At 40.8% G+C, this 26,867-nt stretch overlaps 1 protein-coding gene across 3 annotated transcripts in view; it reads left to right on the forward strand.

Annotated features, from left to right (window-relative positions):
- Positions 1-26,365, forward strand: part of ANO6 (anoctamin 6) — a 128,975-nt gene extending 102,610 nt beyond the window's left edge. For all 3 annotated transcript variants that reach the window (XM_077472878.1, XM_077472880.1, XM_077472879.1), the window contains exons 10-20: positions 842-902; positions 5,450-5,595; positions 5,693-5,770; positions 7,791-8,016; positions 11,094-11,263; positions 11,420-11,517; positions 13,898-14,025; positions 14,479-14,684; positions 17,298-17,500; positions 21,081-21,186; positions 24,801-26,365. In XM_077472878.1, coding sequence (XP_077329004.1) covers positions 842-902; positions 5,450-5,595; positions 5,693-5,770; positions 7,791-8,016; positions 11,094-11,263; positions 11,420-11,517; positions 13,898-14,025; positions 14,479-14,684; positions 17,298-17,500; positions 21,081-21,186; positions 24,801-25,007 — 1,629 coding nt within the window. In that variant the 3' untranslated portion in view covers positions 25,008-26,365. The remainder of the gene's footprint in view (positions 1-841; positions 903-5,449; positions 5,596-5,692; positions 5,771-7,790; positions 8,017-11,093; positions 11,264-11,419; positions 11,518-13,897; positions 14,026-14,478; positions 14,685-17,297; positions 17,501-21,080; positions 21,187-24,800) is intronic.
- The last annotated feature ends 502 nt before the right edge of the window (positions 26,366-26,867 follow it).

The following is a 26,867-nucleotide window of genomic DNA, read 5'->3' on the forward strand; positions in this document are numbered from 1 at the left end:
CATTTTATACAGCACAGTGCTTGTGCTGTGTAATTTGACCCCTGTACCACCTGAAATATCTGGCTGATCCTGCCAGTTTCTGCCCTCCCCTTTGTAAACTGACCACAGTTAATCATGGCTGCTGAGCCCTGACACCGTGGTCAGTTTACGTACTTCGCCATCTGCTCTCACCTCTCTGCTCCTGTCCCCCCCCCCCCCCCGCCTGTCTGCCCCTGTGTCATTGCCCGCCCCCTCCCTTCCTCATGCTCTAATAACTGTTTAAAATGTATATAATATGTCTGGTTTCCTAATGCCTGTTGCTCCTGTCTCTGTGTTTCATTTAAAAAATGCATCCTTTACTGGGTTTCAGAGCAGCTCCCCGTGATCACGTGATAGGCCGGCTTTCTCTCGCCTCTCCTACTCACGTCCCTGCTGACATCAGTGGGGGAATCTTGGCCCGGCCCACTGCATCTGTTAGCCACGCAGAGGAGACAGCCAGCCGGTAACACGATTGCAAGGAGCTGCTCTGAAATCAGTTAAAGGATGCATTTTTTTTTTTAATAAAACACAGACCGGACCAGCTGGCATTAGGGAACCAGCAGGATTGTGTAATGTGATATAAGTGGGTTAACAACCACTTAAAGGGCATAATGTGCTAGTATACATCACATATTAGTATATTATGAAAATCCCTTCAGCGGCATGAAGACGCTGTCACAGCTGTCAGGGCTTGCATTTTTTTATTTTTATAAAAAAAAATTATTTTTCCATTCTTTTCATGTTTTAAAAGTTAGTGTTTAAAAACACCCTTTGAACAAAAACTAGATTGACTTTGTTTTTGTTATTTTGTTCTCTTTTATAGACGCTTTGTATATTTGACAGTTTTGGCACACTCATATTTGCAGTCTTTATGGGAATATGGGGTAAGATGGCTTTATTTTATTTTCCCTATTGGTATAGTGTGTGTGTGTGTTCATTGGTAAAACTGTCTGATTATTGATGCACAAAATCCAAGAGATGTACCTTTTTATAGTAGTCATTTTGTGGAAAGGCATGATTTTGCATTTTTGTTTTTACTGTCATTTCTGAGATATGGTTTGTTATATTTATTGGTAAAATTTTAGGCAAATATCTTACCTGCTCACTTTAAAGTCATAATTTGGAAGGCAACCCCATCAAATGCCTATCATACCGTGTTTCCTGAAAATAAGCCCCACCCCAAAAATAAGACCTAGCTTGATTTTCAGGGATGGCTGCAATATAAGCCCTACCCTGAAAATGAGCCCTAGTTAAAGTCCTTGTAAAAACATGTAATCTGTTTTGTAAAAAGATTATATAATGTGCACTGTCTCCTTGTATAACTTTTTATTGTGCAACATGCCTTATTTACACTGCCGCTGGGCACTCACGTGACCCGTGAATAATATCGTAAATAAATATACCGTAAAAAATTAAGACATCCCCTGAAAATAAGTGTTTTTTTTGGGGGGGTTTTAGTAGCCAAAATTATAATAAGACTCTGTATTTTCGGGGAAATGCGGTATATTTCCCTCACTCCCCCAACACTTTGCTCAGTTGCTGGAAGAAGAGAAGAAGTCCTACAGTTCCCATAAAAATACAAAATATCAGTGTGTGCTTCAGCTTGCCAAGTCTGCCCAAAGCTAAAAAACAAAATGTTAAGCTTTGGGCAGACTTGAAGGATAAGCAAAAACTTCCTAATAAATATTAACCCCCTCACCCCTGTACTCAGGAGGAAAAATTGAGGATTTTACTCTCAATATCTACATTTGCCTCTCTCCCATTCTAACCAATTATACTTTCCATACACAAAATGAAAATGTCACAAAGAAAAATTTGTAGAAATCGGAATAGGAAATACATGCTCAAGGGAAAATTGAAGTCAGCACGCCAACATTTGTTTTTGAATTCAAATGCGCCATTTGACATGTCCTATTACTTCATCTTACTATTTACTTCTCTCAAAATATGGCTCTCTTGGTGCATCCATACTCTAAGGGCCCATTCACACCAGAAACTGCACATAACTGCATTTTTGACAGCATGTTTACGTGCATTTGAAGGGCGCTTGAAGTGCATTTTGAACGCGCTTGAGGGCTACGTTTTTTTTTTTTATGCAGTTGCAGTGCATTTTTTTGTACGTTTTTGGGCTTGGCTTTTTTGTATTTTCTTTTGAGGTCACTTCCTTCTACGTAGTGTGTGCAGAGAAGTAAGTGTCTACTCTTGTCGGCATAATTCTGGTGCTGGCCATTGCCATTTTGAGATGATATACTCGTAGGAGGTGTCGTTGCTGGGTTCACACACTAATGATGGAAAGAGACCAAGGGACAATTCTGGACCCTCTACAATGACTTTTGTTCACATCCGGTCAAGTTTATTTAACCAGAAATTATTATTTTTTTTGTCTGAAATATGTAAAAAAAAATCATTTATTTATATATATATATATAATGTGTATGTATGTATGTATGTATGTATGTATGTATATGTATGTATATATATATATATATATATGTCACATTATAGTGAGAGTTCCTGTACATGCAGGGGCACCGCGCATGTGTAGCGAGCTCCCTGCATTTGCGGTGCAAAAAAACTGCACTGAACTGCACTACTGCAATGATGTGAAGTATGCCCATAGGATTACCTTGATTTTGAGCTGTCTATGCAGTTGAAGTGCAGTTCAAAATGCTTCCAACTATATTCGGTGTGAAAGGGCCCTTACTGACAAACTTCTCCCTTTCTCTGCACCATAGATCAGGGGGATCCTTACCTCTGCTGCCTCCAGTGCCACTGTTACATTTACAGTTATGTCTTGGAATGGTCAATACTTTTGACGTACCTGTTCATTTTCTATTCACTTTAAATAACTACATCCGTCTAACACACACAGTCATATAACTCGCACCTTAATTTTAAGAAGGAAGTTTCAGGAAAAAAAACTAAGTTTTTAAATAAAGAACTTTGAAGCAAAATAAGGGTCAGTGCCCATCAATGCAGCCTGATCAGTGCCCATATGCAGCCTCACCAGTGCTCATCAATACAACCTCACCATTGCTCATCAATGCAGCCTGATCAGTGCCCATCTGCAGCCTCACAATTGCCCATCAATACATATTTATCAGTGCCCATCTGCAGCCTCACATTTGCCCATCAATGCAGCCTCACCATTGCCCATCAATGCACCCTGATCAGTGCCCATCAGCGCAGCCTTACCAGTGCATAGAGATTAGAGCTGCCGGCATACACAGAGTGGTGATCTCCCTTTTACTCGGCTACCGCTGTTATACGAAGTCCCGCCTTCTGGACCGGCTCCTATGATAGACATTGAATGTGCCGGCATTGAATCAGTGTGCTGTCTATCTTAGGAGCCGGTCCAAGAGGTGGGACTTCGTTTAACAGCAGCAGCTGAGTAAGCAGGAAATCTCCGTTCTGTGTATTCCGGCAGCGCTCGCCCCCCTGCCTTCCCCTCCGAAGGCAGCCCAATAGAAAATATTGGCGCATAACACGCACACATCATTCATGCACTCTATTTTCAGAGGGAAAAAGTGCATGTTATACGCCAATAAATACGGTACTTGCCTTTGATTGGAAACACTGTATGCTTTATTATTTATATCTTATCCTTATTCTGTATTGTTGCCTTCCAATACCTCATTTTATGAATAAAGTTTAAAAATAAATATTATATTGCTCCTCACAATTGGTTGCGAAATATTCAGCAGCTATACATGTATTTCTATACAAAATAGAGAGAAACACTGCAGGAAGGGCAAAAAGGCTGCCACATCCATTTGAATAAACAAGCTATTCTCTATTTCCTCTTGGGACTTTCAAGGCAGCAAAAAATATATGCAACTATTAAAAAACCTCATTAATATTAAAAATGAATCCTATTGCACATAGATATTCAAAACCCATGGTTCCAGTGACAGCAGGTTTATAAAGCGACATAAGTAACTGCCAACATGCCTAACTGATAGATATTCTATTATTATGTAGTAATATATGTGCAATATAATTTCTCATAGTATTTAAAAAAGCAGCCCAATGCATTTCAATTGAGGCAGTATCAATCTGCTTCAAGAGACACGGCTAAATGGCATTTACTTAAAAAAATAAAAAAAACATGAACATAACTACCATCCATATACAGGCGATGCCCAGGTTACAAGCGATAATTTTTACGCTTTTTTGGATATAGCATAGGGAAGGGTTAACACCCCGTAACATTTGTTTTGCTGTCTGTGCCCCTGTTCAGAAGATTTCACCTCACTTTCTGTCCCAATGACAACTGGATTTTGAAAAATGTGGGTTGTTGTGGGAATGAGGATTAGTGATAAAGTTTCAGTAGAGACACCTTTTTCCCATGATAATGCTTACAGGAGTTAATTTCCCTTTCTAGGCGTAGATTTTCTCTCACTACTTATTGTCGCCCTCCATTTGTAAGTAGGAGTCATTTGTAAGGCCTCTTTCACAGGGACGATCCGTTCAGGTCCGCCTGTAAGTTTTTTAGGCGGACCTGAACAGACGCTCCATAGACTGCTCCGCTGACATCCGACCCGCTCCGATCTGAAAAAGTTTGAAGGAGGAAAAACCTACTTTTCCATCCGTCATCGGATCGGGTGACGATGGACACTGCGGTCCGTCGCCATCCGATCTCCCATAGGGGAGAGCGGTGCTCTGACAGGTCCGTTCCTGCACAGTGTGCAGAGATGGACCTGTCATCTTCCTGCTCAACAGGGATCAATGAAGTGAAAGAGGCCTAGGTCGGATGTTTGTAACCCAGGGACCACCTGTATAATGGAAATTTCAAGATTAGGAAAACTTTTCTATAGGTGTTGTATAACTCACTCAAAGCATTTGTCGCTATTGGACATCAGCTGGAACTCATTAAAAGGCAGAAGATCTTCTCTCTCTGGACCAAAAGATTGCGGATCCAACTTGGGCCCACAAGGAATCTCAGGGACCCAACTAAGAGAGCAAGGATAGAAGTGTAGCACCCAGCAAGTTGTCAAGAAATTCATTTTTTTTTTGCCTTTAAAGTCCCAAAGGGGATAGCTTATACATGTATTTCTATGCAGAATATGTCTTCAGTTGAATGCCAGAAAACAGTTCTTTGCATTGTCACCTTTAAATGAGCTCCTACAAATGTTTATCTGTGGAAGCTGAAGCTAGTTATAAGCAACCTAGAAAAGTATAGGATTGGGGGATGCCTGCTATGATATAACTCTATCTGCAGATTGTTTGAAATATTTAGAATAAGCTTCAAGCTTGTGGGACCTTTTCATGACATCTCTTTAAGGTTGAATGTAAAAACTCCATTTGCTTGTATATAATAAAAAAGCTAATATGATTTAAAAATGTTCATATGCTTCAAGGTGAATGGTAACTTGAAATATTGGATTTAAGAGAAGTATCATATCATTATTGTGTGTTCTGGTGTTTACAGTTACCTTGTTCCTTGAGTTTTGGAAGCGCCGACAAGCCGAGCTCGAGTATGAATGGGACACAGTTGAGTTTTTAGAACAAGAAGAACAGCCTCGTCCTGAATATGAAGCAAAATGTACTCACGTAGTTGTGAATCCAATTTCTCAGGTAAATGTTGTATATTTACTGCTCTAACTCTGTTGTCAGAAAAGTTTTTTTGTTTTTTTTAATAAAACTTTATTTTTTATTCTTCACCTATATTTAGCAAGAAGAACACGTACCTTATACAACCTGTGGAAAATGTCTGAGGATGACCTTCTGCACAAGTGCTGTTTTTTTCTGGGTAACACATTTTCTTAAACAGTTTTTTGGGGATTGACTTTGTCTTATGTATCTTACAGGTTACATTTACTGTATGTTATTTTTTTATTATTTTTTTTTTTAGCACAGAGAACTCCGCTTGGGTAAAGGGCAACGTTGTTTCTGCCCCTCCTGAGGCATTACCTGACTTTTCACAGCATCATCCCCCCTACCTCTTATTTAATATTACTGAATATAATTAGCCTTAATTGTTCCACTTCAGTTATTTTTATTGAAAATGATCAGAAATACAGTAAAAAAAAGGCATACACAGCAGGCTATCTAAAAAATACTTTCTGTAGGACTGGATCAAGTTTTATGTTTGAAAACATTTAATTAATGTGATGGTTTTTTAATTGAACTAGACAGGTAAAGTAAGCTTTTAAAAACATTGTTGCCACATACATATGCCCAACACCTTTTATTTCTTAGGTTTTGTATAGAAAAAGTTAAAAGCCCCGTCAGTTTTTGTGCTGTCTGAGTCCTGTTTAATTCCTGTCACACAGACAAAGTGGGAAGTGACAGAAGATGTCTAAAAAGTTACGGCAATCCTCCATTAGACCCCTTTCACACTGGGGTGTTTTTCAGGCGCTTTCGCTTTAAAAAAAAAAACGCCTGTGAAGCGCTTGAAAGAAGCCTCACCTGCAATCCCAATGTGAAAGCCCTTTAAGAGCCCTTTCACAATGTCAGCGCCCGAAAAACGCTCATAAAGCACTGCTTAAACTAGGAGCGCTTTACCAACGTTTTTCGAGTGCTATTGGGGCGCTTTTAACCCCTGCTAGTGGCCAAATAAAGGGTTAAAAGCGCCCGCAAAACGCTGCTGCCAAAAGCGCTTTTCAATGGGAAGGGGCACTTTAGGAGCAGTGTATTTACTGCTCCAAAAGCGCTGCAATGAAGATGCTTGCAGGACTTTTTTTCACGCCCTGCCAGCGCAGCGCCTCTGTGTGAAAGCACTCGGGCTTTTACATTGGGATTGCAGTTGCGGCTTCTTTCAGGCGCTTTACAGGTGCTTTTTTTTTTTAACGCTAAAGCACCTGAAAAACGCCCTAGTGGTGAAAGGGGTCTTAGACTGTTATCACTGGAAGATTTTCCCTTTCATCCCAGCTATGCATGCACTTTAATAGTTCAAAGCTCAAAATTTGCTGTTTATTGTAGTTGGGGACAAAAATATATGTAAATGTAACCTTTTGACATTGGACTTTGATTGGCATCAGTTGTTTGGTACCTGAAGAAGTTTCCTTTATTTTACAACAATCAGCTGTTTTTCTCTCACACTACAGCGTAGGCTGCTTTTTTTTTTTTTTTTTTTTTTTTTTTTTTTTTCTTAATTTCATTGTACAACCATAAAATACATTTTACTTTGAATATAAATTCATATAAATGGAATGTATATCCTGTATAATTAATTGTTTAACGCTTGGGTCTCTTCATAGGCATTAGTTATAGGGTTGCCACCTCATTCCTTTAAACCTGAACACATATGAATTACACAGATTCTGAGTCTAATTTAATGCAGATAAGGCACCAAGTGAGTTTAATTACCAGCTTATTCAGCCACAGAACCTGTGTAATTAATATGTGTTTGGTTTTAAAGGGATGAGGTGGCAACCCTAATTAGTTCTAGAGAAACAGGAATAGCTAAACTCTGTTGCTCTGGTCTCTTAGTTACTTCAATCCTGATCTTCCGTCACAATAAGCGTGTTTCTTATAAGCCTATGTTGATTGGGCTTGTCATTGGTATCCGTTTGAGACACTTCTGAGATCATGCAGATTTTTCTGACCGTTTCATTTTGCCTGCAGTTGACCTTTTTCTTGCACTGCACTGGACCTGCTTCAAGCAGATTTTGCTTTCCCATAGATACGTATAGTAATGCAAAAACAATTTGAAGCAAAGAAAAGTCCATCAATATGAGTCCTTCCAGAATTTTAAGAATTGTCTAATTTTCTGTAATTATAATATTACACATTGCTATTACTATAATGCTTTGTATGCATTTTCACAGATTATGTTGATCGTTGTATCAGTAGTTGGAATTATTGTGTATCGACTTTCTGTTTTCCTGGTATTTTCTGCAAACTTACCAAGACACATTAGTGGAAAAGAGTCTATTCAGAAATACCTGACTCCACAGGCGGCCACCACTATCACAGCATCAATCATCAGCTTCATCATTATCATGCTATTGAATATGCTCTACGAGAAAGTGGCAATAATGATTACAGATTTTGGTGAGACTCCCAATCCTTTTTTAAGTACTAAAAAGCCTATAGAGGATGAACTTTTATTCAAACTGTTTTAAAGCCAAAAACCGTCATTTCTGGAAATATTCACTTATATTAACTTCCCATGATATCAAGCTTATCAGAAAGCTGTCTGAGAGTAGGAGTGCAACTTGCAAGCATAGGCCTGTGCTAAGGAAATCCAAATCTATTGCACAATTCTGCTATCTTAACATGTTCTAGGCACTGGGGTGGAGGAGAAGGCAATTAGGCTTATAGGAAAAGTAATTTGGCTTATAAAATGGAGAGAGCACATGAAGGGTGCACAGGAAACTTGGGCTCTACAGTCCTTAAACAGCAATGTAACCCTCTTGATATAACGTGGCTGGCGAAATAGTTCACATAAATACTATACGTTTTAATTTTGCATTTGGTTTTCATGGCCAAGGTTTAGCTTGGGGTGAGGACCTATCTAACTATTTCATTTTAGAGCTCTGTTCTATGAGTCTCTACAACCAGTCAATAAAATATCTGTTGATTTGAAAGGGAAATGTGCTATTTCATTATGCAGGTTTTTATCAGGGCTATGCAAAACACACATTGAAATGCTCAAGATATGTAAGAAGCCAGTGGCTAACCAATCCACTTGACTCTACTTTATATATAACGAAAATGTAACTTTTGAACAAACTGACTTTTTAATAAAATTCTGAAAATATGCCATTTGTATTAAATTTTAGATACACAAACATTAGGTAGGTAGATATATCAGATTAGCTCCAGGAAGCAAAGTACGTCACTCAGTTGTTAATACTATAGATAAAAAATGCTAAGGTGAGCAATTTACACTGGATTTACGTTTATTCAACTTAAGTTTCATGCAATGTAGGCAGATTTGGCAAGTTTCTCAGGCCGCGTACACACGCGGGGACTGTTCGCCCAACTTTGTCCGTCAAACAGTTTCGGCAAACAGTCCGCTCAAACTTAGCATGGACGGACATGGCCACACACGACGGACGAACAGTTTGCTGAAACCGTGCGCGATGACGTGAACGGCACGTACGACGGGACGAAAAATACGACGTCCTATACACTGCATTATAACTTTCGGCGTGTAAATCCTTTCTGAGCATGCGCGGAACTTAGTTTGACGAACAAGCCTACACACGAGCGGACTGTTCGCTGATACAAGGTTTCAGCGGACAGTTTTTCGGAAATTCCGAAAAACCTTGTTCGTCAAACTGTCCGCTGAAACTGTCCGCTGAAAGCCCACACACGAGCGGACTGTCCGCCCAAACACTGTTCAGCGGACAAAGTTGGGCGAACAGTCCGCCCGTGTGTACGCGGCCTCACAGTTTTGGCTTTGACACAATTGTTTACTATGTAGCCTTCCTCTCAACAGTGGCTGCAGGAGGGGCTCAAAGAAATGGAGGTGCTTGAAACAGTGATCTCTCAAGCTTATAATTTGGGCTATTTAATTGCTAATTTATCAGAGCTATTTATCAGGCAGGGGTAGTTAAAATGTCACTAAACTCACATCATAAAGGACTTATCAATAAATGGTGTATTACATGGTGTTTATACTTAGTCACTATTAGATTTGTTTTCTGTATTCTTTAAAAAACCTGGGTGGTCCTGCTGCTCTCTATCTCCACCTTCTGTTCATGTCCTCAATTCAGCTAGGGACTTTACAGCTTTGGTGGCAATTCTGCACATGCTCCGTTTTCAGTGAGATTCTATACTGAACATTTCCTCCTAATCACATCTGAGCAGCCTGTGTGACTATAAAGTCACACATGTGGCTGTATACACCGTGCTAAATGACAGCACACTCCCTCTCCCTCCTCCTTCATGGCCACTAACCAGCTAAACACAATTGGGGCAGGATATTGCATGTCGATTTAGTGCTGGCTTCACCTTCCTGCTATTCTAAGACACAGGCTGGAGGGGCGTGACCCAACCTGCCACTGGCAAAAATCGTCCCACACCATGTTATTTTCTGCAAAATAATAAAGATTTGACTTCAAATATATATGTGTATGACAATTTAAAACAGTTTGATATTATTTTTTTATTTTTACTCTGTATTCCAAAAGCTGTTTTTTTTTTTTTTTTTTTTTTTTTTTATAACATGTGACCAGTAGCAGGGGGTTAAAAGCTCCTCCTCCTTATGTTTCCCTGCAGACAGGTTGGAAAAAGGTCTGGGTCATGTGACAGCTGTAGATCGATTAGGAAAAAAGTACTTCATTTTTTTTTTTACTTAAATCCACCTACAAAAATAGAAGGGATAATGTAAATGAACCACTTCCCACCCACTGTATGCAGAATGAAGGCCGTGAAGTGGTTCAGTTATCCTGAATGGGCATCCTATGATGTCCAGCAGGATAAGCCACAATCGCGCACGGCGATCGGTGGCGTGGTGTGCAAGTCTGACACGCCGCATGTCCAAATGAGGTAAAGAGCCTCTGACATAGGCTCTTTGCCACGTGATCAGCTGTGTCCAATCGCAGCTGATCACAGTGTAAATGGAAAGAGCCTTTTATCTGCTTTTCCTTCACTCGAACTGCCAGATGCGAGTAGAGGAGAGCTGATCGGCGGCTCTCCTGACGGGGGGGGGGGGGGTCAGCGCTGATTAATTAGCCCCCTTCCCCTGAGGCTGTCCACCCAGAACCACCAGGTATGCCAATAAATCCCCAATAGGGATGTGCCCCCAGATCAGTGCTGCCTAACAGTGGCCATAAGTGCCACCCATCAATGCCGCCTATGGATGCCTCATCAGTGCCTGCCAGCACAGTCTTATCAGTGCCAATCAGTGAAGGAGAAAACCTACTTATTTACAAAGTTTTATAACAGAAAAAAAACGATAAAAATGTTGTTTGGGTACAGTGTTGTATGGCCGCGCACTGATCATTCAAAATGCAACTGCACTGAAAGCTGAAAATTGGTCTGAGCAGGAAGGGGGGAAAGTGCCCAGTGTTGAAGTGGATAAACAGTGTGTGTGTTTTAGTATCACTTTAAGCCTGCATAATAGCAAAATGTTCATGCTTGACTAGAATGGTCCTCTGATCTGCTGTTTCCTTTTTAAGAACTTCCAAGGACAAAGACAGAGTATGAAAACAGCCTTACCACCAAGATGTTTCTATTCCAGTTTGTCAACTACTACTCTTCTTGTTTCTACATTGCCTTCTTTAAGGGGAAATTTGTAGGCTACCCTGGAGATCCAGTGTATTGGTTTGGAAGATACCGTAACGAAGAGGTAAGCTATTTTTATTCACTGATCTTACTGGGTTTTCCCAAATGCATCAATTAATTTTCTGTCTCAATAACTGTTCAAGATGACAAAAAAAAAAAAAAAAGCTCAAATCTTAATTTTGTTTAAAAAATGTTTCTTAACTTTAATTTTTTTTCCCAGTGTGATCCTGGTGGATGTCTTCTTGAACTTACAACACAACTGACAATTATAATGGGAGGCAAAGCTATATGGAATAATATTCAAGAAATTCTTGTACCGTAAGCCCTTTTACTAATAATAAAAACCGCATGAAGGAAGCTATCAAAATATAGCAAATCTACCTAATTTACCTGCGACTATGCTTTTTAAAATCCCCCTGATGTGTTTTATGACTGCACTACAGCCCCTTGTCATATAATTATAATGTGCACGTTTCCGCTCATGGTGTAGTGTGTGTGAATATAGATGCAGGGGCAACAAAAGCGTGCCTAAAAATTATTTTCAAAAAATTATTTCTTACCTTTCTTTCAAGCCCCGGTACACTCTACGGTACTCTGAACAATTTTAAGTGAGGGTACACTTAATCTGTATAAACTAAAATCACCCACGCTATGTACTCCACCTATACCCAAAACTGTGATAATTCTAATGGGCTTTCTCAGACAGCAGCTTTTAAAAATAAGGTGCTTAAGCCCCCTGCTATGTAATGGGGGAAAAAAAATATCTATACTAAAAATGATATGAACACTAATTTTAAATACAAAGAGTATCTATCTATCTATCTATCTATCTATCTATACATATATATAACATATCTATATAGTGCATAAATGTCTGGCAAAAAGCTGTGCGAGCAGTGGCAGGTCCTCCCTAATCCATGCAGCCGGCCCCTAATCTACATGCAGGGCGCTGGACGCATGAATTCCAAAGTGTTTTTTTGTTTGTTTTTTTTAAGCACATGATTAGAGCATGAGGCTTTAATTGGTTTCCAAAAAGGGTGGGCTCAGGGCGCAGAGCACTGCGTCCCAAACCCACCCATTTGTGTGACAATAGTGAATTAATATTCGCTATTGTCTTCCTGATTCTCCTCCCGGCTAATCAGGAAGCAGCTTCTAAGACCCGATTTGGCCAGGGAGTCTTAGGACTCCCAATCGTGTCTCAGGACACACTGGCCAATCATGTCTCAGGACACACTTCCTGTTTAGCCTGGAGGGGAACGGAGAGGAGAATGGCTTGGCTCTTCATTCCCCCTGCCTCCTATGTTAAGGTAAGTCTCCGCCGCCATCTTCTTGTCCTTCTAACAACCAGAGTCGCTGGTGGGCTCGTGGTGATCGCCGCCTTCCCTTCCGCCATTCATCTCCCGTTGGGGTGGATGGCGTTAGTTTGCCACCATCCCCCCTCGAAATATTTAGCACCAGCTGCCAGTGTGTGCAAGTAGATTTCATTCCACTGCTTCCACTTTTCTTCTCCTTGTTCTTTGTGCCCCCACACTCACTGTAGGGATTTGACGCTCTGCTGGCAGCAAAAAGAGTTAAGCAGGCATTATTGATGAATCAAACTGCCATTAGAGATGTTCTTCCTCTCAAGCTCACAGCTAGTGTCCTTGGCCTATTGCTCCTCTGTTCACTCTTATGCTCTTCCATCTACAATATATCCATCTGCATAGAACTCAATACTCTGCCATATAAGTGGACAAAAGGGTAATACCATCATAGTGTAGCAATTATTTATTAAAAACTAACATACACCATTGCGCTCGGTAAAACATAGTTGTGTGTAGGTAAGCTCTGTAAACCTCGAAGTGCTGTCGGGTGCGCTCCATAGGTCGGATGTGATATGGCCAGAAATTCCGCCAGCACATTACGCCCCTCCTCTGAGCATCCTTAAGAGAGCGTTGGGCGGATTTCCTGGTCCTGCCTTCCGATCCGGGCTTTGGAGCACATGCTGCGACAGCGCTTCCAGATTTCCTTCTACCACAGGTGGAACAAAAGCAAATCATTAGACTAAATGTGTTTATGGGGTAATGCCTTCCACAGCGCTATTGTAGTCTGCCAGCAGGGGGCATGGGGAGCCTTTCCAGCTGGCAGAATACAATGGATGCTGCTAGCGGCTATTGCCGCTGGCAGTAATCCTATGTAGAAAAGTCCAACAGGCTGGTTGTACCCAAGTTGATCAATGGATCAACTTTGGTACAATCAGCCTGCTCATACATGGATCAAATTTCAATCCACGGCTTTACACATCTAGCACTATCTAGATAATAATAGTACAGAGATAAATCTGTCACAAGGATTCAGAAACTCAATAAGCTATGCGCAGCTGCAGTTAAATTATTATATCATAGGAATACTTGCTTAATAACCTCTGCCTCTGGTCTGAGTGAAATACAAAAGCTGCTCCTGTGTGCATTTCAGTTCTCTGTGTCTACTTTGTAGAAACGCCCTTTTACATAACATTACAATCCCCCAATCAGGAGTTTCGGACCCAACTAGCTGGGACAGGAAATACCTGTCTGTAACCCACTAACTCTGTGGTAAACTAATTTGTGAATACAGACAGCAGAGGGCAGTAGACCCCTACATGTGTTTTATTAAATGCATAATATGGAAAATAATTCTTAAAGAATATATTTTCAGTGTATTTTTTCTTATTTACTAGCTGGATAAAAAACCTTATTGCACGATTTCGATCTTCTGGAATAGAAACAATTAAGCCAAGATGGGAACAGGATTACCATTTACAACCTATTGGAAAATTGGGATTGTTCTATGAATATCTTGAGATGGGTAAATTCTGTATTATATTTCTGTTGTTCATACTGTTTCTTTAGTGTTCAATAAGTGTTGAAGAAAGAGCTTCTAAATTAATATGTTTACACATGGTAGTGTGTTTTTTTGTTTTTAATACTCACATCTTTTAATTCCCTTTTGCTCCCCTGTTCCACTGCCTCTCTCCTAAATTTCTTGTTCTCCTATGTCCCTCCCTCCATTTCTCTTATTCTTTTTTTTATCTCTTCCTTTGTCTCTTCAACTCTTTCCGTTTCCCTGTGCCCTCCCTCCAACTATCATTCTGCCCCTGACTTTTTCTCTTGTGCTTGTTCCCATACTCCATCATAGAATGTGTACAAATATACATATGGATGGCTGTTTCTCATGGAAGCTATTGTGGTTGGCACTGTAGATTACGCCTGTGCATTACTATACTGTTTTAATTCTTGGCTTTATTCCTTCTCATAACAGTAATTCAATTTGGATTTGTCACCTTGTTTGTGGCATCATTTCCACTTGCACCTGTGTTGGCACTTGTGAATAATTTATTGGAAATTCGGGTTGATGCCTGGAAGCTCACCACCCAGTTCAGGCGTATGGTACCAGAGAAAGCACAACACATTGGAGCCTGGCAGCCAATCATGCAAGGAGTAGCCATACTCGCTGTGGTGACCAATGTATGATAAGTATAAAATAGCTTCATTTTTCATTTTATAAAACTAGCTCATGCTGTCATTGTCTACAGAAATACTAGTCAGTGTTTAACTTTTTTGGTTCAGTGTTTTTCATATTGTCAGGGAAATTCTAAGCTTCTCCCTATAAGCATATAATTTCTTTGCGCTTAAAAGCACAAACAGCTTTCTAGTATAATGCCAGGAAAGCGCACTCATTTATCTCTCCAAATAACACAAACAGATGCTGGTATCACCTCGAGCTCGGTATAATTCTGCACAGAATAGCCAGGCGGCTTTTGTTTATACTAAAGACATGGATAACAAAAGAAGGTGGTGACTTCAGAATTAGCCAATCAAACACTTGTATTTTCTCAAAAGAACCAATACCACACACAAGCACATGGTTCTGAACACGGTCGTGTGCACATTCCCACTGCTACCAATAATGCGAGCCATACTATATCATGGCTCAATGGGGCATCATTTTGTATGGTTATGCTATGGTTCCCAAGTACACAGATCTGCTTACTTAGGAGTTTAAATGCAATCGCCATGGAGTGGCCAGTCTCTTTTATGAGGCATAAACAAACATCCTTAAAAGAGAAAACAGATCTGCCATGTCCACGGGAAGATTTCCGCATCCAATGGTCTTCCACCAGCATCTGTATGTGCGAATACCCTCGCATGAGCATATTACAGCAAAACAGACACTGGGGGGCATCTGACAACATACATTAATACAAATTTCCACAACACTATGCAGCCTTAAAACAGTTTTTTCACACTGGTACTATAAATGGGCATAAACATCCAACTGTAAAGGGCCTATTAAATCATTGTATGTGTTTTTTGTTTCTAATTAGACAGTGAGGTTGATTTACTAAGGCCGGATTCAAATATGTACGGCCGGGGGTTCGTGCCTAGGGTCCAGTCTGGTGTGTTCCTGTACACCGGTTCAGGTGCAATTCAAGTCCAAATTTTAGCCTGAATTGGCACATGAACTGGACCCAAAGACGCACTGGACCCTTTTTCAATCAGGACCGTGTCCACCCCAGACATGTGTGAACCAGGTCCATTGATATATTGGTCACACTTGCCTGTCATGCGAATTGGAGATGGGGAAAAAAAACCTGCATCCAATTCGCGTATGTGTGAACCCAGCCTAAAACTGGAGAGTGTAAAACCGGGTGCAGCTATGCATAGAAACCAATCAGCTTCCAGTTTTGTTTTGTCAAAGCTAAACTGAACAAGCTGAAGTTAAAAGCTGATTGGCTACAATGCATTGCTGCTCCATTTTTAGTAAATCGACCCCATTATATGCTTTCTTCAGCTGTCTAGATGTGCTTGTCCTGGCTAGTACCCAACCAACAAAACACCTTACAGATTCCTCATTAGCACAAACCCAGAAATGGGCACTTGGGGCTATATACGTTTGGCTGACAAGCATGTATTGTTTTTATAATTCAAAACAGGAGGTGTTTTTATTTTCTTTGATGAATGCAGATATAGTGAATCTGTGCACTAATCAGTGAAAGCCTCCCAAAAATAACGAGCCAAAAATAAACAACCTATTGAAAGATAAAAAAAAATAAAAAGCTTTTGCTGCAATATTCATCCTCAATCCAGAGATATCCCCCACACCTGAAACAGGTCTTCTTGTTCAGTGAATCTGGCGCACTCCACTCCAGACATCATGGCGCAGGAAGCTTAGTTATTTCCCTGGAATGTTTGCCACAAAGAAAGTCAAGCTTCATCTTCTAATGGCAAATCAAAGAATTTTCATTCAAGCTAACTCGCTAACAACATAAATGTTTTGGTCTGGTCGCATACATTAACTATATTATGACCACCAACATTTACTTTAGTGTTTAGCATATCCTTCAAATTCCCCTTCACTATCAACTGAATCAAAATAGAATCATTGTCATGCAGGATTATAGTTTTTCTGCCGCATAAATTGTAATATTGGGTTTAGCAGCCTATTCATTTCAGCATGGGTTTTCCAGCAGAATATACATATGATTTTTTGAGATTTACACCCTTTAGGGCTGGTTCACACCAGACGCAGTTCAATGCATTTTTTAATCTGCATCAAGAACGCATGTACAGTGTCCATGTATTTCAATGGCCCTAGTTCACACCAGTGCAGTTCGTTCCAGTGCAGTCAACAAAAGTAGAACATGCTGCATTTTTTCTGTATGAAACATGGTATAGGGCATGGAAAATGCACCGGAAGGTACATGTCATGCATTGAGATGAAGAAAAAAGGAGGGGCTAAATGTACCAGAACGCATCAAAAACGTGTAAACACGCATGCAGAAATGCACCTGGAACACACAAATTGTGGTGTAAACTGGCCCTTAGAAAGCAGAGTTGGATCACACAGAATAGCCTATACTGAAAGAATCTCTGTAACCATCCAAAAATATTCAGTCAACCACCCATATAGACTTCTTTTCTCTGCTATCAGGTCCCCTGATCGTAAACTGGAACTACCTTTATTGTATAAAATAAGGTGATAGTAATGCTATTTGGTACATTGAATGTGTGAAATATATTTATATGGGTATCAGGAATGTATCTGTGAGCAAATTGCATTTTTATTATTTAATACAGGCTATGATCATTGCCTTTACGTCTGACATGATACCACGTTTGGTCTATTACTGGTCTTTTTCTGTACCGCCCTATGGCAACCATTCATCGAACACCATGGAAGGATACATTAATAACACTCTTTCAGTATTCAGCATATCCGATTTCAAGAATGAAAGCAGACCAGTTCCTCCATTATGGTTTGGCAATCAAACTACATGCAGGCAAGTAGTAACTGGTCTACTTTACCGTTTTATACCTATTCTTTTCTTTGGAAAATTAAAGTGTTTTCTCTTCATTTCTGACAAGTTGTATTAGATTATGATGAGATTAATCGCACATCCACCTGGGCTGAAGCAAACCCTGCAAGAAAATTATTTTAAATTGAACTTGCCACTTCCCTTCTGTGTTAGCCAATAGTTCTATGCGGTTTATGCACAGCCATGTGCTTGCCCCGAAACTAGGAGCAACCAAAGGCCTCAAGATGGCAGCCAGAATAGTCCATTATTCCAAATATGTTAGTCCTTCTCCTTCTGCTGTACCCATTAAGAAACCAAGGCCAAAACCTTACTATGGGTGGCATAGCCAGACTTAAAGCCCAACTCCAGGAAAATAAGAAAAAAATGCACCCTTTTAGTTCCCTCACATACTGCAAGGTTTATTTGCTTGTTATGTCCAGAGGAGAGATTGGAGATTGGAGAGGTTGTATCGCTTACCTGGTCCTTCCTCCTCTGCTGAGCTCCAGTCTGTGAGTGGAGCCTTCATGTCATCACATACCATACAGAGACATTAACATATGTATGGTATGCTGAGGAGGCAAGAGTATGACCAGAACCAGTCTCAGCTTATAGAGCAGCTGTTGGGGACTGGTTGCAGCACTGGAGAGAGCCTGCTGGAGTAAGGTCCTTGCTCCTTAATCCTCTGCTCCTAGACTATATGAGTAACTCCATACGCCTGATTCTTCTCCTCCTAGACTATGAGTAACTCCTTACTCTGTAAGCTTCTGCTCCTAGATTATATGAGGAACTCCTTACTCCTTAATCTTCTGCTCCTGGAATATACAGTGCCTTTAAAAAGTATTCATACCCCTTGAAATTTTCCACATTTTGTCACGTTGTAGCTAAAAACGGAAGTGTCTTTTGTTTGGATTGTATGTGATAGACAAACACAAAGTGGCACATAATTGTGAAGTGGAAATAAAATGATAAAGGGTTTTAATTTTTTTTTTACTAATCAATATGTGAAAGTGTGGCTTTAATTTGGATTCGGCCCCCTGAGTCAATACTTTGTAGAACCACCTTTCACTGCAATTACAGCTGCAAGTCATTTTGGGTATGTCTCCACCAGCTTTGCACATCTATAACATATTTACCGCTCCCCATCCTGACAGATCCCCCACAGCTGAGGGAGAGGAGGGAGCCAGCTGCGTGGGGAACGAGGAGGGGGCAGAGGAGGAGGACAAGGCCAGAGAACACAAGGCTGGAGGAGGAAGACACAGCAGTTGGAGGAGGACAGGGGTCCAGAGAACATGGGGCTGGAGGAGGAGGACACAGCGGACATTGGAGAGTTGCAAGCACCGATCTCCCTGTATAGCATTTCAGCTGTCAGCCGCGGGAGGGAGAGGAGGAGGAGGAAGCGGCTGTCTGAAAAGCCATGCAGGGAGATTGGTGCTCGCAACTGTCCCCCTGCTGCACCAATCATCATCCTGATTAAAGAACAATCATCCATGTGTGCAGTGTGGGTCACAGTGGGACTCCCGCCCCCCGGAACACCCTGCACACATGGATGATACGACAATGGCTCCTAGACTATATGAGAATCTCCTTACTGCCTAATCCACTGCTCCGAGACCATATGAGCAACTCCTTACTCCTTAATCCATTGCTCCTGGACTATATCAGAATCTCCTTGTTCCCTAATCCACTGCTGCTAGACTATATGAGTAACTTCTTACTCCTAAATCTTATGCTCCTAGCCTCTGAATAACTCCTTACACCTTAATCTGAAAACTGCTCCTAGACTATATAAGCATCCCTTGCAATGTAGGATGTCTGGTATATGTGCAATGTTGAGGCCCCATTTTCATCTGGACACTCTAGAATCACCAGTAGAATCCTTCAATTCTGCCTGCGATTCTCGAACGTGATTTTACTGCAAAAAAAGTAAAATGCGCAATGCACGTTTGGGTGCCATTACTAATCATGGCATTCCAAACCTGCAAAAGAAACAGACGTTTTGTCTTGCAACAAAATGTGCGCAAAACTTGCTTTCCAAAAACGTGCCAAAGTCAGCTCCAAAAAAAGGTAGAGCATTCTTTTTGTAGCAGAGAGCTGGTAGTGCTGTTCAAAAAAAAAAACACTATGTGGCACTATGAACAAGCAAGTTAAATACAAACAAGCTAAGAATAACACAAAGCAACTCATGCAATGAAGCAAACAAGCAGCAGATAAAGGCGAAATACAACTATACAAACACGCCTTTTAAAAAATAGAGGTGTATGGAAGAGGATCAAGCAGGGCAGCATACTAGCACATTATGATATTACCGTGCAGCTTAAAAAGAAAAAATAAGTCCAGCGGTTTACTACCGTTTTAAATACCATGTTTAAATAAATTATGTGATATATTTTGATCATAAATACATTTTAAAATGATTTGCTCCCACATAACTGCCAACTAGCATTTTTAAGTGGGCCATCAGTGTCAGTCCCTTCTCCCATGATGGCATCACTTTAAATATGACCACATAGTTATTTACAGTGTTGCTGAGTTTAATAAATGAAGAGTTAAGTTGGCCAGAAATGGTTTGAATCTCGGTCTGTTCAGTAGGAACCAGCCGGGATTTTATACCATCTATGGGTAGGCTGATTGTGCCCAAGTCAATCCATCAGTTGGGTACAATCAGCATGTCAGATTTTCATGCTGTTATTGCCAGTGGCTCCTGGCACGGACGGCTACTCGCTTTGTGGGAGGAATCCCTCGGACAACAATGACAGTGTTAATGGGCGAATCGCAAGAAAAAGATTGCACCGTCTATGCCCGAGTCTACTTCAGCTGTAAGCAGTTGGAGATCTCTATGGCATCAAACAAAAATATACATTTCCTGTATAGCCCAGCACTCACAAGTCCTAACACAAATTTGTGTTTATGATTGCTTTTGTATAGTTTAATTGCCCTGCTTAAAGTTAATAGCCCCAACCACATGACAGCAATCAAGCGTGACAATTGAATCACAAGTACTTGGCACTGCATCATAGGGGAGAAGGCTAGAGAGTCTCCTGATCTCCCAAACGCAGAGCTACCGGGTACTTCTCCACTTCAGCAGGTGAACGGGGCAGCAGAGGAGTGCGTGAATGGAAGAAATGCATAAGCAGCAAGGGTTCACTTCAACAGATTCAAATTACACTTAACACAAGTTACAAATGAATTCTCCAGCACTTCTTAAAAAATGAATTGATTAGTTTTCGATCAACTAGCATTTAATACAATTTGCAGGACAAGTTATTCATACTATCAATACGTTAAACATTGTCTGCCTTTGTAAAATAGATCCTATAGCAGCAGGAAAATTTACTTTTCCACAGTTTCTTTGCACACTGACTTGCAAATGACTTACATATGTTACTGGATATTATGACAGCTGCATGGAAAACACTGTAATGGAAAACACAGTAATGAAAAGTGAAATTCCAGCCAGAGTTTTGCAGCTCTAAAAATAATTGATATGCTCCACCTGTTGGTGAATTGTGGGTATTACATTTTACTAAATTTTTCTTTTAAATCTATTATTTATTCATTTTTACAGATACCGTGATTTCCGATATCCACCTGGCAATGAACATCAGTATGAGTATAGCATATTATACTGGCATGTTATTGCAGCCAAGCTCTCTTTCCTCATTGTCATGGAGGTAAACATTGACCCATGCTGATTGTGTGTTTATTTGGATGAATATGATTTGTTTAGATAGGTTCAACATGATAACCCAGGAGATAAAACAAACATCATCTTATTAAAGAGGATTTATGAAGCACAGGCAGAATCTAAAGCTTGTCTAGCAGAAATCCTAATGTGTCTCATTTAGCAAGGAGTTTGAGAGCGCTTTTGGGGACATTTATCAAAACGATTATTGATTACAGTTGCTAACCTAATGCCTCTATTATTCATAATGAAAGTTAAACAGATTTATTTTATGTACTTAATTTGCTAAATAAATTCGCTATTATAAAAATGAACATATCCGCTTGTGTTTAAAAAACATGGTATATGGCCAAACTAAAGCACAGCACAAGAACTGTTGTTTTGGTTGCAAAACAGACCCGAAGATAAATGCTAACATTTTTAAACACACATTTCACATAAATTGATACACAACTGTTTTAATAAATGTCCCCTAAGTGTTTTAGGAACCTGTGTAGTTTTTCAGTGGTAGCCTCCAAGCACTGGTTGTAAGCCCTGGCTGTAACAGATAGCAGGTATCATGGCAAGCACGCTTTAAAACGGACACCCCTATAAGTGGATGTGTTTTTACATTGGCAATGTGCTCATTCTGCATTGCATCTTTTTCCCCTTATTGGAGACATGGGCAGCAATTAAACTTGTCAGAGGTTTCAACCCTTCTTGACTCTCGCATAGAGAGATTTCTCCTTACTTCCTCTCTCGGTAAAAGAGGAACAGGAGGTAAGAAAAGAATCTCCTGAGACACAGCATTGATAAAAATTTAAAGTGATTGTAAAGTGTTTTTTTTTTTTTTTTAATATAATTAAAATAAACAGGTTTATATATACCTGATACCTGCTCTGTGCAATGGTATATGGCTTCTGGGGTCCCCCACCAGCACTTTAGGCTTCTGCACTTCTCTGTCTGCCACCATAACAGGGTGCTTGCTATGGGAGCAGACGTGTGGGCTCACTCCCAAGCCAGGCTCTGTGTGTCTATATACATATAAAGCTCAGCCCCACCCTCTGCTCCCTCTTCACTTGATTTGACTGACGGCAGGAGGAGCCAATGGCTCCCGCTCCTATCCACAAAGCCCTGTGAGACCAGAAAGAAAGGGAGAAGATTGGGCACAGCGCTGGATTGATAGAGGAGTCAAGGAAGTGTTAAAGAGAAGCTCCAGGCTCCTTCAGAAAAAATAAATTTAGCAGCTACAAATACTGTAGCTGCTGACTTTTAATATTAGGTTGCACTTAGCTGTCCAAAGGTGTCCTCATCCAAGACGATCCTTCAAATGGCTATCAGGGGCTAATGCCGCCATCTTGACAAAGTAAAACTTTTGTCAAAAAAACAGGTACCCGCTCCCCCTCCCCTCCAAAAGGTGCCAAATGTGGCAGCGTGGGGGGGGGGGAGGCGGACAAGGCAGACAAGGCAGAAAAGCTTCCCCTTTTGGGTGGCGCTCTACTTTAAGTAGGGGGAGGGAGTAACTGACAGTGCAATGTTTTTTACCCTAATGCAGGAGAATGCATTTAACCTTTCTCAGCGCTATTCAAAACTATAAACAAACATTATTTTCAGTTGGACTTGGGCTTTCTATTTTTGACATTATCATAATGTAGTAATTGATATGATTTTCTGTGGTTTATTGCTTTTTTCACAGTAGGACCCATCGGGTTTCCAAGAGCAGTAATGTGCAGCAATTAATTTTAACCAATGAGATATTATCTGTCATTCTTTTAGTGAAGACACAACAGTGGTATATATCACAATCCAAAAATGTCTGTTTTTGCATTGCTTAAACTGATTATTTGTGTAGCTGCATTTGTTTTTATTACTTTTTTTTTTTTATATACCGTATATACTCGAGTATAGGCCGACCCGAATATAAGCCGAGGCCCCCAATTTACCCCCAAAAAAACTGGCAAACTTATTGACTCGTGTATAAGCCGAGGGTGAGACATGCCTGTCCATCCCTGTGTGTGTGTCCGTCCCTGTGTGTCCGTCCATCCCTGTGTGTGTGTGTGTCCATCCATCCATCCATCCCTGTGTGTGTGTGTGTCCATCCATCCATCCATCCCTGTGTGTGTGTGTGTCCATCCATCCATCCATCCCTGTGTGTGTGTGTCTCCATCCATCCATCCCTGTGTGTGTGTGTCTCCATCCATCCATCCATCCCTGTGTGTGTGTGTCTCCATCCATCCATCCATCCCTGTGTGTGTGTGTCTCCATCCATCCATCCATCCCTGTGTGTGTGTGTCCATGTGTGTGTCCGTGTGTGTGTCCGTGTGTGTGTCCGTGTGTGTGTGTGTGTGTGTGTGTGTGTCCAGCCTACCTGTGTCCCGAGCCTCCGTCCCGTGCCGTGCCTTGCCTCCTTGCCTCCGTCCCGTGCCGTGCCTTGCCTCCTTGCCTCCGTCCCGTGTCGTGTCGTGCCTTGCCTCCGTCCCGTCCCGTGCCGTGCCGTGCCTTGCCTCCGTCCCGTGCCTTGCCAGGATCGCCTCGGCGGCCATTCTAAAATTCAAAAGCCCCGCCTCCGCCTGTGATAGGCGGAACACTGAATTTCCCAGCAGCCTGTGTTCCGCCTATCACCGATATCGTCTCATCCTCGTACTACGGACGAGGATGAGACGATGTCCGTGATAGGCGGAACACAGGCTGCTGGGAAATTCAGTGTTCCGCCTATCACAGGCGGAGGCGGAGAAGGAGGCGCGGCTTTCAAATTGTAGTATGTCCGCCGTCTGTCTGCTCGATACGCTGATCGAGCAGTCAGACGGCGATGACTCGAGTATAAGCCGAGGGGGGCACTTTCAGCCTCAAAAAAGAGGCTGAAAATCTCGGCTTATACTCGAGTATATACGGTAGTTTCTGCACAGTTAAGGAATAAGTACTTCAAACAAAGCTCACATACTTTTTTTTGCCCCTGTACCTAGATCTAAACCATCTCACCCTCACCCTCACTCTCACCCTCCACAGATCCTTGTCGCGATCTGTCACCTGCGTTCTTCAGGTATTGTTTACATTACAACCCAACCTGCAAATCTCCCTCACCTGGCCACGATTGTCGAAGTCAGCCTCCCAACCAAGTTGATGACTCAATAGAAGTCTATAGGAATTTAGTGCACAGCTGTGGCCAGCAGAGTCTTGAAGTGCGGGATGTAAACAATTCCTGAAGGCTGCTGGCAACAGATTCTGGTAAGTACCGATCTGTGGAGGGTGGGATGGTTTAGGCCAGGGCACCGGAGCAAAAGCAATACGTTTGTTCTGTCTAAAAGTGCACTAAGGCTAGGTTCACAATGTAGTGGGCCCAGGAACGTCTGCAAATTGCCCGTGTTTTCCAACTCCCAGGCAAAACGCACTGTTCTTTTGCAGTGCATTTTCGCAAAAATGCATGGCACAGTTCCGTGTGGCTGCATTTTCTTTTAAAAGGATTGGGGACTTTTTTCCCATGATTCCCACAGGTACAGAAGCCCATTCACGGACTTGCTACAGTGTGAACCTAGCCTTACTCTTTAAAATCACAAGTACATAATCTCATATATTCTTTAGCTGATGTTCTTCGTTGTTAATTGTAATTATGTTGCCTTCTCACAGCATATTGTCTACTTCGTCAAGTTTATAATATCGTACCTTATCCCGGACATTTCTGATGAAACCAAAGACAAAATCAAGAGAGAGAAGTACCTTATACAAAAGCTTTTACATGAGAGACATCTGAAACTTGTAAAAAAACAAATGGGAGGTCTAGCAGACAAAATTTTTAAAGGAATTGACAACTTTGGTATCAAAAAATCTGACTAGACTCACAAAGGTTCTATTTAGGTATGTGTATGTACATTCGCATACACATTGTATAAACATTCTGGAGTTGTGAGGAGCAACAGTGAAGGAAAACTTATCTCTTTATATACATACCTTTCAGGAGCCAAATAATGGTAAAGTTGTGTCTGACACACAAAAATATTGCCTTTTTCCTATGAACCATTATACTGTTCATCCAAAAATATTTAGTTTTTTATTTCATATTTGTATTTAATGGTGCTATATAATAGCCAGTATACCTATTCATGCATATTCCCATCGAATTATCTGGTCCTAACCATTTTCTGAATTTCATTTAAAGGTATCGTGATCTTCCAAGGGGGAACTTTTCAGGGGGTTTCTCCTATGTATGATAAGGCTTTTGGGTATCTGATATAGGCCTACCAATAATGGAAACCTCCACTGTACAGTGTGTGTTTGTATTTTTTTTTATTATCCGTCCTTGTGTATGTTTAATATTCATATGGCCTTACCACTAACAAATTTGATGTACACGTTTCTGAGCAATGTATGCAATAACCTGTGTTAAACCTATATAAGAGATTGGATTGGCATCTCAGTATGGGTTACCCTTACCTGTTTGATAAATTTGTAATGCTTATTGTAGGGAGTGAAACACACTATGGGGGTTATTTACAAAAGGCAAATCCACTTTGCACTAAAAGTGCACTTGGAAGAGCTGTCGCTGTAAATCTAAGGGGTAGATCTGAAATGAGAGGAAGGTCTGCTGATTTTATCATCCAATCATGTGCAAGCTAAAATGCTGTTTTTTAATTTTTCTTGCATGTCCCCCTCAGATCTACCGCGACTTTACTTCCAAGTGCACTTGTAGTGCAAAGTGGATTTTCCTTTTGTAAATAACCCCCTATGTTATCTAAAAGGGAAAAACCACTCTATTAGAATGTTGCCTTATATATCATTTATGAATTTTTTCCTATAGTGCCTCTATACCCTTCTCTAATGCCACAGCTGGATCTGTGGTATGACTCGGCGAGTATTTTTCTGACAAATGCATAACTTTTTGAACAGTGCCAAATGTGGCTGGTAAGACTGCAGTCTCAAGTATACACTGTTTTCATTTCCAGCTACGGCCAAAAAAAGTATGAATATTGCTAATAATTCTTACAGAAAATCTATTGTTTGCACATCAGTTAAATGCTTTGAATTGCATTACTAGGTATAATAAAACTGCTGACCGTCATAGCTGTGCTAGGACATGCAGAATGTGTTTATCTTATTTTCAGCAGTTTCTGTCATCTATCGTTATTGTAGTAATATTGTAAAGTACGGATTTATAAGAAGTGTAATTTGATTGTATAATAAATCTAAGGGCTGAACTGTCTGTCCAGTTGTAATTGGATTCCGGTGATCAATCTCTAAAGCTAACCGTGTGACCTAGAGATACTCTTTGACTAGAGGGGAAGGGGTTCAAATTGCTGCAGATGTTATGTGAAGGCACCTAAATATGCATGCACATAGCTCCAGAAGCCTTTCAGACCTTCCTGAATTTCAGCCAGTCTGACCAGCAAAATTCTAGATAGTGTCAGAGCTTGCAACCAAGGTCCATCCCTACACATTACTATAAAGGACAGTCTCTCTGGTCATTAGGGATGTGCAGGAGACAAGAAGGTGAGGGCATTCTTCAGCACTCTCAGTACTTGAAAAGTTTTGTCTGTCAGAATGGACTGAAATTTGTCCATGACATGAAGGTTTTTAGAGGCTGTATCAGAAATTGACCAGTGGTGCCAATGTTCCATTCTATTATCTTCATAGATTCACCAGTAAGATAATCATTTTTTTTCCTTTTTACACATTTTATTAAAACGGGCAGAAATATTA

This window comes from Lithobates pipiens, unplaced genomic scaffold (assembly GCF_037356315.1).
Source record: "Lithobates pipiens isolate NorthernLeopardFrog02 unplaced genomic scaffold, aLitPip1_a1.2 Scaffold_8, whole genome shotgun sequence".
Lineage (NCBI taxonomy): Eukaryota > Metazoa > Chordata > Amphibia > Anura > Ranidae > Lithobates > Lithobates pipiens.